The following is a 12,648-nucleotide window of genomic DNA, read 5'->3' on the forward strand; positions in this document are numbered from 1 at the left end:
TCTCTCTCTCTCTCTCTCTCTCTCTCTCTCTCTCTCTCTCTCTCTCTCTCTCTCTCCTCCTCCTCCTCTCTCTCTCTCTCTCTCGTCTTACCTGTCTCGGATACCGCTGCTTTGGATTGCGCGAATTTTTTATACATTCGTGCATACGCAAACGGTTTCGCGGTCGACACACGTGCGAGACGAACGATCGGCTCGTTTTAGGTAGTCCGGTCGACCGCGAGAAAGTTGGCACGATGAAATTTAAAGATTCGATTCCTCTAATCGCCGAACTCCGGGACTCCGGCTTCTGACAATTTTTGTATTTCTTTCTTTCTCTCTCTTCCTCTCTCTTCCATGTGTTTTAATTATGCGCGTATTTTATTTCGACATTTCGGTTTGTTCCTTGATGTATAAACTGCGAGATATTGCGGATTCGCTGAAAGTTTCACGTGTAAGGTCCTTATTCTGCTCTTAGATCTCAAAACTTTGATTTTGATGTTTTCGACGTTTACAAGTTTTCGATTTTCTGTCATCACTTGGATGCATCCACCTAATTTTAAAATATTGCCCATTTGTTACAATGACACAATTAAAAAATTGCTATATTTTTGTGTTATGCTTGGAAAAAGAATGGAAACGTAAAGGAAAAAAGGAATTAGGAAGACTTTAAAGTTTAAAATATACAGAATGATTTTGTTGAAGTGATTAAAATTGAGATAGATACAGATCTAAAAATAGATTAAATTTTATTAGACCATTAAAATAATTAAAATAATTAAATATGTAGGAAACTGAAGCATGATGCGTAATGTTGCAAAAAGTTATGACATTCCGTAACCAGCTTGAGCGACCTAAAAAAATTATTTTGATAGTCTAATAAAATTATTTTCACGTTTGTACTATACTGAGAGAAAAAAATTGTTCATTTGGCAAAATTAATTTAATTTGTCTTTATTTTTGTCATTGAAAAATATATTTATTTATAACAATTATACATATAATCGCTCGATTGTTTGACACAGCAAAATAAATGTTTTAAATAAGTGTAAACTTATAATGGTTCAATAATAATAAACAAAAATGAATAATAAAAGGCGTAAGAGCCAAATTTTTCGTTATATTTAAATTCTTTTCTTTATTAAATTCTTAAAAACATGTTTTAATTTAAAATATGTTTTAATTTAAACATTACACATTAAATTTAAATACATATTAAATTTAAATTTTCCAATGGAAAAAATAATGAACAAAATTAATTTAGTGGACAATTTTTTTAATGTAGCTAATTTTTTAATTTTTTAAAATTATTTTTTCGTGAAGAATATATCTTTATTCCTATAATCAGTTGTTACAAATCAGTTATTACATTTTAATTAATATTATAAAATTTTAATTGATTTAAAATTATTTTTGGAAAAATCTTATTTTTTAAATTGTGTCGTAAATGATTGTTTTATTAGATCTATTCTTCGAAATATCACAATACGTTATGTAAAATCGCTTAAAAAAATTGTGTTTATTCTCTTTTAAAAATTTCCAAATTTTTGAAAAGCCTTTTATCTCTAAATAACAAGAAATTTTGGAATAATTTTTGGACATAAAAATATTCCTAAGATTTTGTAAGAGAATTTTTAAGACTCCATAAGAGAAAATTATTAACGAAAATAGAATTGTTAATATATCCTTTACCAAGACATGTATTTGAAATGAAACACTTTTATTTGAAAAACAATATTTGTAATTATATTTTGAATACAAAGTTTTCAATAAGATCATTATGTGACTACACATCGATAAGGATTAGGAAATAAGGATCTTAAATGGTCAAGTTAGATCTTTAGTACTGAAATAATTCTGTGTAAATTTATATATTACATAATACGTAATCTTTTTTTCCGAGGTAATATTTTCGCAATAAATTTATTTACAGATTTTTAACACATTGAGATTTCTTTAATTTAGGATGCCGATAGAGAATGTCAAATTATTAAATTGCTTATCAATTTAATTTATGATATTACTACAATAGTTCGGCTTGCGTTTGAAGACGAAAATTATTTTCAGCGCGCAGTTTAAAAAGGGCTACATATATGTAGTATATAAATTTAAAGAATTATGTCAGCACTAAAAATCTAACTTGACTCTTCATTTAAAATTCTTATTTCCTAATGTATTTTTATATTTTGTATTTTAGAGCAGAGCACATAAAAATATTTTATATTTCATCGCAACATGTAAAAGTATTTTGTATTTTGTATTTCTTTTATGTTAATAATTGAAAGATTGAAAGTGTTTTATATTTTGAATTTCAAATATATATTATGATTGACAATTAATCTTATTAATTACAAAATGTACAAAATACTTTCATGCGCTCTTTGCTGATACAGAATGCGAAATACACTTCCATTGCAAATACTATGTTTTAAATAAAAGTATTTCAAATATATGTCTAGCCCTGTCCTTTACCAAGTTTTAAATGTTCCTTCCAATTTTTTCAGTTTGTTACATTGTATTTGTATTGACAAATATAAGAGAGACAAATAATGCAAATATAAGAGAGCGTGAAATTCCTCCTTAAATTTTTTCATAACGTGTAAAAACATACGACAGTATTTTATATAAATTAGATATACAATTCGCGACACAAGAATTAAGCTTATCTTTTACTTTCGCCATTTCTTGTTATTGACACTGTCACGTGTTTCACAAGCGTCACGATGAATACATGTATAAATTTACAATAATTTCCCATGTGAAATCTACGATATTACGATACTGCGAAACGAATTGTTAGCGTGATTATGTAACTTGGAAAAGTTTGCGAGAAATATGTTTACAAGCTTTCTTTTGTCCTTCGTAACGTTCCATTTAAACGAAACGTTCTCTTTTGCGTTTTTCCAAGCGGAATCTATTCGCAATGAACTAAGTAGTTAGAATTCCTCCTCCTTCGAGATGAAGGAGGAGGAGTTCTTGTTGAATAATCGATTACCGAATTGAGAAATTCGCTTCTCGAAACACTATATATATAGTGCGCTTTGCATTCCTAGTATCGATTTCCCGATGCGAAAAAGAACTTTGTACGAACTTGCGTTAATAATTTCGATTATTTACAACGATTAAGCGCAATTACATTTAATAAAGGAAACAAATAATAACAATAAATGAATCGCGTGATAATGGGTGCTTTCCATTTGATGACACAAGTCGACACAAATGTCGTTCTATCTTTTTCTCTTTGAATATCAAGAAAGACAAGATTTGCGCACAATCAAAGAAATAGAAAACAGAGAATAAGAATTTCAGCCTATCAGAAACCATATACTGTGGAATACACATAATTTCTAATTAGGTTAAAATTTTTATTCTTCGTTCCCTGTTCCTTTGCGTTCATTAGAGAAACTAATCAATTAATTGATCGCTTAATGATTCTTTAATATAATTAATGAAATATAATAGTTCTTGCCTTTAGTTCTTCGTTGGATCTAAATGTAGGAAATCATATTAAATAATTATTAAGTGTTAACTGATTAGTTTTCTCTACCGAGCGCAGCCTTTGATTGTGCATAGCTTTATAGAATGATGTTTATGTCGACTTGTGTCATTAAATGGAAAACACAATCTCTCGACGGTCACGCGGATGGAATGGTCGGAAACACAAATACCCGATATCGATTCTCGAGTGCGTGCACTCGATGTTTGTTGATACTTCTATCGAAGCGTCAATTTTCTCGTGTCGCACTGTTATAACATTCGATTGGCTGCATTAGTGCGCACTAATGCACATTATAGTCGTTGTACTGAACTAATCCGAGTAAAAATTAACATTTTGAATTATAAAATACATTTTTATCAAGTAGCACAATAAAGATACTATTATAAGAATTTCGTGATTTAACCTGTTTCTTTTCGTTTATATTAAACACACATCTTTATGTCAATTTGTATACAACGATTTTGTTGAATATGCACATTGCGCACTGAATGCTCTCAATCGAATTTGCTACTAGATATCAAAGAAGCAATAACACTTCAATCCCTGGAGTTAAATAATATTTTGTTATATTTAATACATGGCGAAATGTAAAGTAATCCATTTCTGTAGTTATTTTCAAAGTAAACAATATATTAATGTATGCACTTAGTAAAACTTTGAGTCAAATTTAATACATTTTTTAAAATTAAATTATTTACTTCATTGTTTCAGTCAAATTAACATATGGAGTACGAGCAATGTGATCTATAAAAATGATTAAAAATAATTCGAATTGAATATAATTTGACACTATAAATTTAACAGTGCGTCACTAGAATTGTGAAAGTCACGGGAAATCGTTTGCATCAGCACTAGAGACTCTGTCAGATCCGGTCACGATTTCATCAAAATTCTATTACAGAGAGAAAAATATACATATATACAGAGTCGCAAAATTCATGACTTAAAATATTATAGCAAGAAAGTTTTGGAAAAATTTAGTAAAAAAAAAATTATTAAATGACAAATTACAAATTAATTAGAGTACAGTTTAAAAGGTACATTACAATCTGATTATTCTGTTTTAATACACGACTAATATAAAGAAAGTTCGAGACCGTTGAAAGAAATTTACAAGTTTAAAGAGTTATTGTCTTCTTTAACAAGTCTAGATTACAACGCGTGAAGAAATACAGTGATACCTATAATAAAAGAAAAAGAAGATAAAGTTAAATTTTTGTAAATTTTTAATATTTTAAGCAATAGTTTCCGAGATATAAAGGTTTAAATTCGGATTCAAAACAATGATGATAATTTACAAATAGATTCTTGATTCAAAATAAACAAAAAAACGAAAGCGAGCAAATGAGAATCATGCATTTAAAATTGTACATATTGTTAGAGACATTTATTGAGGATGAAGAGCCAAAATATCTAAATAAATGTAATTTCTTAACGCATATTATTCATTGTTGTTTTATTTATTTAATCTTTTAAGAACTTTCTCGCTACAGTATTTTAAGTCGCGAATGTTGGGACATTCCTGTATACTGTCTTCCTCTATATGTATTTATTAAGTTGGAAGAAAAGTAATGTCGTGTTTTTAGGATAAAATTATATATTATTATACTGTAGCGATTGCACCGTCATAAGTATCCATCTTTACAGAATTTATCGGTGCGAGACAGAAGACATGTACATATACACTTGACGTATGTACACATATTTAGTTAGATATAGCTATATACGAATCATACTTTTTATACACGAATCATCGGTTGCAAGAACGAAGACAATAGCCTTTTAAACTTATATATTTTTTTGACGGTCTCGAGTTTTCTTTATATCGCGTATTAAAACAGAGTAATAAGATTGTAATGTATCTTTTAAACTGTACTCTAATTAATTTGTAACTTGTCATTTAAACGATTGCTCTCTTGTTTAAAATTTAAATATAATAACGATAAATAATAAATATATACGCGAAATAATATTTTGGCTACAAAGAAGTTAGAGAGATGCGAACGAGCGAACGCGAGAATGTGAGAAGTTGAGTGTAATTATTGTTTTATTCAAACTAATCCTCAAAATACTATTATATTCAGTGTCAGAGCAAAATTTCAGCTTTTAGAATCTGTTTTTTTAATTGCAATATAATTGCAATTTAATTGCGATGATTTTTAATGGAATTATAAGCAATTAAAATCAAAATATTCCTTTCATTTAACCTGCGATAATTCAATAATAAAAAATCTTAGTAACATTTTTAAAAAACGAATTTATAGGGAAAACTTTAAACTTTCACGTTAGAAAATTTTTTTGGAGCACGTGACAAGCCCACAAAGTGAGAAGAATATTTTTCATTTCGTTCAGTTCATAATTTTGAAAAATTTACCATTTCATAAAAACTTAAAAAATATAAGTAACTCTTTGAAAGTAACTCTTTTTAATTTTCAGCTTTAAAGCTGTTTTTTTTGAAAATTAAATTTTGTTCATTTTTCACGAATATATTCTATATACTGAAAAAAAAATTTATTAAATTTTAATAAATATTTCTTTGAATAGTCGTAGTGCGGAATATTTACTTATATAATATTTACTTATATAATATTTAGAAACATGAAAAAAAATGATAGTTAAATCAAACTAATGATTATTGTATTTAATAAATATATGTTTACATTTAATAAGTATCCGCTAGGACTATTCAAAAAAAAATTTAGTAAATTTTTTTCTGTGTATATAATTTTGAGCTGAAAATGTATGACATTACTTTTTTTTCAACTCAATATATTATACTATCTCATTCTGATATTCATTCTAATTTACTTATACTCATTCTAATTTACTGAAGTTGACGAAAACGACGAGTCAATTAAAAATTTATATCATCTCATGATCAGACTCTGATATTTAATCAGAACGAGTCTGCACGTTCGGCACTGAAGCGATCAGATTCACACGCGCGAGAGAGTTTTCCATTACCACGATCGATTATCGTATCCGTCGTTTGCGAAACGCAGAGAAAAGAACATTCATCGCGTGCTTTTTTGTCGTCGCATCAGGAGAGGGTGCCATGGGGGAGGTTGGTGATGTACGCCGATAAAACCTTGCGCGTGACGTTAACAATCTATTAATATATCCGCGCGCCCTCGAACATCTCATTAAGCTTTTCTTTAAAGTGCACGAAGTATGAAGGATTCATAGATTGATACGCGATCTTTTCTTGCAGCCTAGTGTCATGCTGAAGATATGGACGGAAGAGTTTTTGTCCGTAAGTATCATTCCCGTACGGCGTTTTACGCGATTCACTTGGCGACGCCGGCGACGGCGTGACCTGTTTTTTTTTTTACAAGTGGATTGCTTTTTCAGACCATATCGAGACTGGATCCAAAATTTATAGCGCTGCACTGCCAAGAAGTAGGTGGAAAGAATTACGAGCAGAGTATGAGGCATGTGGAGGACTTTGTTAGGTAAATGTCACATTTTTTATCTGGGTTCAACTCGCGTTCCAACTATTCCTCTCCATAATATATATTTATAGAAATAAATAGACATATTTATCATTATTGTCACTTCTAATAAATAGGTTTTAATAAAGCAAAATAATAAATTTTTATATGCAGCATGATAAATTACACGCGTATAGAGAGATTAAATGTTTTGTAGATTCCGAAGGTATCATGTTATAATATTATTATTGGAGTTTCTTGAAAGGTTTCCAAGAGCTATAATATTTGACTATAATTAAATTATTAAGATAATCTATATACATTCGTCTAATATTGTTTTTGTAAAATATCCCCTTCGTATGTATTCGTATTGTATAACGATCATTTAACTTTTGATCTTTATCATTATATCGATATTATGTATTTGAACCTTTTATAAATATATCAAAACAAATAGCTTTCTCTTTCCACATATATGATATTGAATATGATTTAACGCATAACTGGCAGAAAGGGATAAAAATAGATGCATCACGCGTGACTCTATAGTTGAGTGAGTCACTTCAAAAGATAAGTTGATTGTATGATATTGACAGGGGAGAAATGTATATATTACATATAAAAAAGTTGTTTGAAAAATGTATTTATAAGAGATTTCTATCTGAAGCTTATATTATATTTTTCTATTACAACTTAATGCGTAATGAAACATGTTATTTACAGATTACTTATGTCATCGGAAGAATTAAGGTTGTTTGACAAAATTAGGGTATTTCTTGATGAAGATTATTCATCCGCTGAACATTTTACGGTGAGTTATGAAATATAACTTCTATTGAATACCCGATTGCTTTAAATAAAGCAATATTCTTATCAAGATTCTTTTGTAGGCTCTAGGAAGTTTCTACTTTGTGCACGAGTCTTTAAACGATGTTTTATTATGGGATTTTAATGGTACGTTCCATATAACTTTATTTTAAATGGCTCCCAATAATGTAATATTTTTTTATTATTATGTGATTTTAGAGTTGTCTTTTATACCTGTAAATGGAAAAGATGTCCACTCGGGCAACATAGAAGCAGTTAGTACCAAAGAGAAAGCTAAGTTTCCTCAAGAATTTTTCCCAGAATGCAAATGGTCCAGAAAGGGTTTTCTGCGTACCCGATGGAGTATTAGTGGAACAGTTTTTGATCTCATAAACATACACTTATTTCATGACGCGAGTAATTTTATTGCTATGGAGATGGTAAGAAATTTTTATGTTTATTCCATATACATTAGTATGTATTTGTATGCGTGTCGATTATTTATTTTTTAATTTGACAATTTTTTTACAGTTCCCATCGGTATACAGTAAAACGCGCAGAAGAGCGCTTGAGCACACATTAGATAAATTTCATAATGATAAATATCCAAATGTGCCGTATTTTTTATTTGGTGATTTTAATTTTAGAACAGATACAGCAAGTGTAATAAAGGTGAGCCTTCATCAGTACTCACGATAAGCTTTTGATAAAAAAACAAGAAAGAAATTAAAAATGAATATATCAAAAATTCTTAAAAGCATATTAACTTTTATAAATAAATTAGTATTAACTTTTATAAATATTAACTTTTATAAATAAATTAGTATCTATATTATTGTTAAAAGCAATATTACTTAGCAGTACAATTGTATTTTACTTTGTGTATGTCATACGTTTGAATTGTTGTAGCAAATTAATAATGTATTATTACATATATATTAATGAAATAATTATATTAAAATCAAATGTATTACAGCACTTTAATTTATCTTTAATAGAAACTGACGGAAAATACTCAAGAAAAAAAGTTATCAAATAAAGGAAATATTTCGAAATTGCAATTTCACAATCAAAATGATGATCTCATATTAACATTGGGCAAAAAAGAATTTTCTCACTATGAGCATCAGAACATTTTCATAAAAAATAACGGTGAATGGGTAAGTTACATATTCCATTTATGTATAATATGATGTATAATATGATCTATATTCAATCGATTGGAATAACAATAATTGAATTATTCATATTTATGCAGTTACGCGACTATGATAAAGAACTGAGAGACTTTGAAGAAAGGTTATTCGAATTTCCAATCAACTTTGTGCCAAGTTACCCATTTCAGGAAGATATTAACGAGCCTGTAAATTATATGCAAACAAGAGTGCCAGCTTGGTGTGATCGGGTTTTATTGAGCCCCACTGCAAAAACGCTAGTCCAAAATGTACGTGTTTCTATAGAATTTATATTCGCGATGTAAAGCGATTCTAAAAGTAAAGTGTAGAATTTATCACGTAATGCTTATGTTTTTTTTGTACAGATTGATGATTCCAAGACAGTGGAATACGGCATAATCGGCCCAAATACGTGCATGGGTGATCATAAGGTAAGATCAAAAATTTTTTTCCAATTCGCATCTTTTTCTTACATTTATAAAACGATACTACGACATTTTTTACTTATTATGCTGGGAACATATACTTACACACTGCCTAGTTCTTATTCTGATGATCCATTCTTTCAATTATTATGATGCAGCCTGTTTTTCTGGAGTTTCGAATGAATCTCTAAGCATTAAGGTACTTATCTATGAACTGTCTGTCTGTTCTTATCTGAAATCCCCTATGTCTTTCACGTCTCTTATTCTGTTAGTATTTCGTTATCTTGACAATAAACATAATAGGGGCTTGTTTAATGTAGCACCTCCACACACGTAGTATCCTGAAGTATTTGACTTCTACGTTACTTTTTGAATCTATTTCTTTCTTATAATTCTTAGCTTCATTATCGTTATCATGGAATAATCGTATTTTTTCAATCTAATTATCAAATACACATTGTAACGCCCCTTCTATTTTTTTCCTATAATGCTGAACAACATTTTATTACATTATACACACAATACATATTTTGGTTACACGACGCACGAGATTATTTATTATTATATAAGAGCATGATAAAAAGTGGTAATCACTAATGATTTTAAAATTATGTTTAATTTTGGGACCATTGTATTATAAAAAAACATAAATATTGATACGTATAAAATAGGTTACATTATATTGTTATTATATTGTTAATTAATTATTATGCAGTATATTAAATTAAAGTACTGATCATATTCTATAGGCAGTATTATATTCAGATTATAGAGATTGAAATTAAATTTGACCAATTGAAGCAAAGTTCACTAAATTTCATATTGGTTTTCTTTTTCTCGATTGATTAAATTTCAATCTCAATGACTCTAATCTCTAATGGCTCTAATCTGATGCGGATATTACAGTACACAAACACAATATTGCAAAAAATATTACTAATTAACATAAAATGGTATAAGATATAAATTTTTGAATATCTAAAATCATCAATATCATAATTTTTATATTTGGAAAATGATCGTCAAATTTGTATATTATAATATCGTTCGATTGAAATATTGATTCTTTAAAGTTCATTCATCGTATATTCGATAAATATCATATAGATAAAGTTAACATATAGATATAGATTAAGTTAGATTGAAAAGTACATTACTTATATATTATTATCCCCTTAAAGATGAAATGTTAGCTTAAAATCGTCTACCTGTCCCATAGAATCCTACAATACACAAACCTTTCATAATCATCTTATCATTTTCTTACCATAACGCACGATAATATATAAAAATTCGTTACCATTTACAGCCAGTCTACTTGAAGGCTACTCTCGTTTCGGATGCAGGTATGATAGACTGCTGCAACTTGCCAATTGCATCTGAGTTTTGCTTCCGAGTGCCCAACAATTATCTGGAGTTGTTGTCCATGTTGCCTGATTGTAATAGTTACGCTAACGCGCGCTCGGATTCTATTTCATCTAATCTGTTGCACGCAATACCTGTTAAGCATGATCCTTACACGCCAGATAGCATGGACAGTCCGAGTCCGAACGCGTTGATGGCTTCCGGAGAAGTTCCGGATCTATATACGGATCACATCGACAGCAATGTTGGCGGTGACAATGCGACATCAATGCTACAATCGACTCAGACATCGAACACGTCAAGGCGACACATTGATCGAGCTGTGTCGCCGGCTTTATTGAAGTCCAGATTAGAACTGATTGTGCAAAATAAGAAGCACGAGGACGCGGATCTGGTAGACGCTTCGGACATCAAGAGAAGTCCCAGCGAGTGCCATTTGCGTTCCTGGTCCGATGCTGATGATCAATGGTGCGTAAGGAAAAACAGATGCAACAGCGATGTATCGTGGCAACGATCCCACGTATTAACAGAAGCTTGGGTCCAAAATAAGGGGCAGCAAGGTTATCATTCTTTCAGTAATTTTGCGAACCAATCCTCCTCGAACTCGAGTCCTCCGGATATCGTCGACGGATTACCGCCCGATCTGATTATACCGCGAATAGCAATAATAAATGCGAGTAACTTCGAGTCAAATGCAAGCTCTACATACTTCCACGACGACAGATTGAGTAATTATTCGGAAAACAAATTGAGCACATATTCAGATGGCCGCACAAAAACACTGAGTGGTGATGCTATAAGTTCAGAAAAATCAGAAATTTGTGACAAGATGGATGAGGAAGAATGCAGTAGATTGAGTCAGAGTACAGATAGAATAGAAGGGAAGGAGAATAATGCATATTTGAAAGACCATAACGAATTGATATCAAATAAAAACTTGTACTTTGAAGAGGATGATAGAAAATTTATCGAAGATGAATGCGATATGTGTAAGGAGACGAAATGTCAAATAGATGCGCAGGCTATCGTGAGAAATACACTTTACATGCAAAGTGACGTTGTTTCCGATAGAACGAATGATAAATTGACTATAGAACAGAATGTTCCAGATGAATGTTTTAAAAACATACAGTGCACTGAAATCTTATTGGAAAATCAATCGAGTTCTCTACAGGCATTACGAAGAAGGCGTGAAAAAACCGACATGAATCCGGACAGAATAAACGTCGAAACTCTCGAGACATCACACAAGAAGGCTGAGACGAAGATAAAACCTCTTAGAGATCAAGATTGCGACAGTCACATGATAAAGATATGCCCAGATATACACACGGTAAGTCATGACGTAGAGATTATAAGTTGTGAGAGCAAGACGTGTACGTCGAAGAATACAACGAGAAGTAATTCGACGCACAGTCAAGATATCAATGATAATACTGGAAACGTTAAATTAAAGTTGAAAGCTTACAGAGTCACTGAACGATATAAGAGCAACATTATGGAAAGGCGGACTAGATGTAGAAAGTGTTGTTGTGTAGTATCCTGAGGATTCGCTTTAATCTGCATCTTAGAGTTTGTGTATAATGTTCCTCATTTATTTATCGTCTTTATTGAGCATCCATGTCAAATCGAAAACGAAGAAATGGTTTTTCCTATTTAAAAATATTGTGCGAATGTGACTCTTATCGAAATCATATTCTCCATTCTCGATTTGTCTCGAATGCAAAATTGCTATCACTGCGATGGCAATCGGGTATACTTTTTTCTACTTATATAGAGTATTCCTTTCATACATTTTATTTGTTTTGTGCTATTTTCTACTAAGTAATGATCAAGACAGTTTACAGTCTCACATCATCGTTTAATGTGTGTGTGTGTGTGTGTGTGTGTGTGTGTGTGTGGTGTGTGTGTGTGTGTGTGTGTGTGTGTGTGTGTGTGTGTGTGTGTGTGTGTGTGTGTGTGTGTGTGTG

The 12,648-nt window shown here is 30.5% G+C and overlaps 1 protein-coding gene across 1 annotated transcript in view; it reads left to right on the forward strand.

The window, feature by feature from the left end:
• LOC105625608 overlaps positions 1–12,224 on the forward strand; it is a 13,855-nt gene extending 1,631 nt beyond the window's left edge. The window contains exons 2-11 of the mRNA XM_012206933.1: positions 6,687–6,728; positions 6,827–6,927; positions 7,630–7,717; positions 7,797–7,860; positions 7,933–8,153; positions 8,245–8,385; positions 8,712–8,873; positions 8,972–9,157; positions 9,254–9,319; positions 10,623–12,224. Coding sequence (XP_012062323.1) covers positions 6,687–6,728; positions 6,827–6,927; positions 7,630–7,717; positions 7,797–7,860; positions 7,933–8,153; positions 8,245–8,385; positions 8,712–8,873; positions 8,972–9,157; positions 9,254–9,319; positions 10,623–12,224 — 2,673 coding nt within the window. The remainder of the gene's footprint in view (positions 1–6,686; positions 6,729–6,826; positions 6,928–7,629; positions 7,718–7,796; positions 7,861–7,932; positions 8,154–8,244; positions 8,386–8,711; positions 8,874–8,971; positions 9,158–9,253; positions 9,320–10,622) is intronic.
• The last annotated feature ends 424 nt before the right edge of the window (positions 12,225–12,648 follow it).

This window comes from Atta cephalotes (genome assembly GCF_000143395.1).
Source record: "Atta cephalotes unplaced genomic scaffold scaffold00001, whole genome shotgun sequence".
NCBI classification, from domain to species: domain Eukaryota; kingdom Metazoa; phylum Arthropoda; class Insecta; order Hymenoptera; family Formicidae; genus Atta; species Atta cephalotes.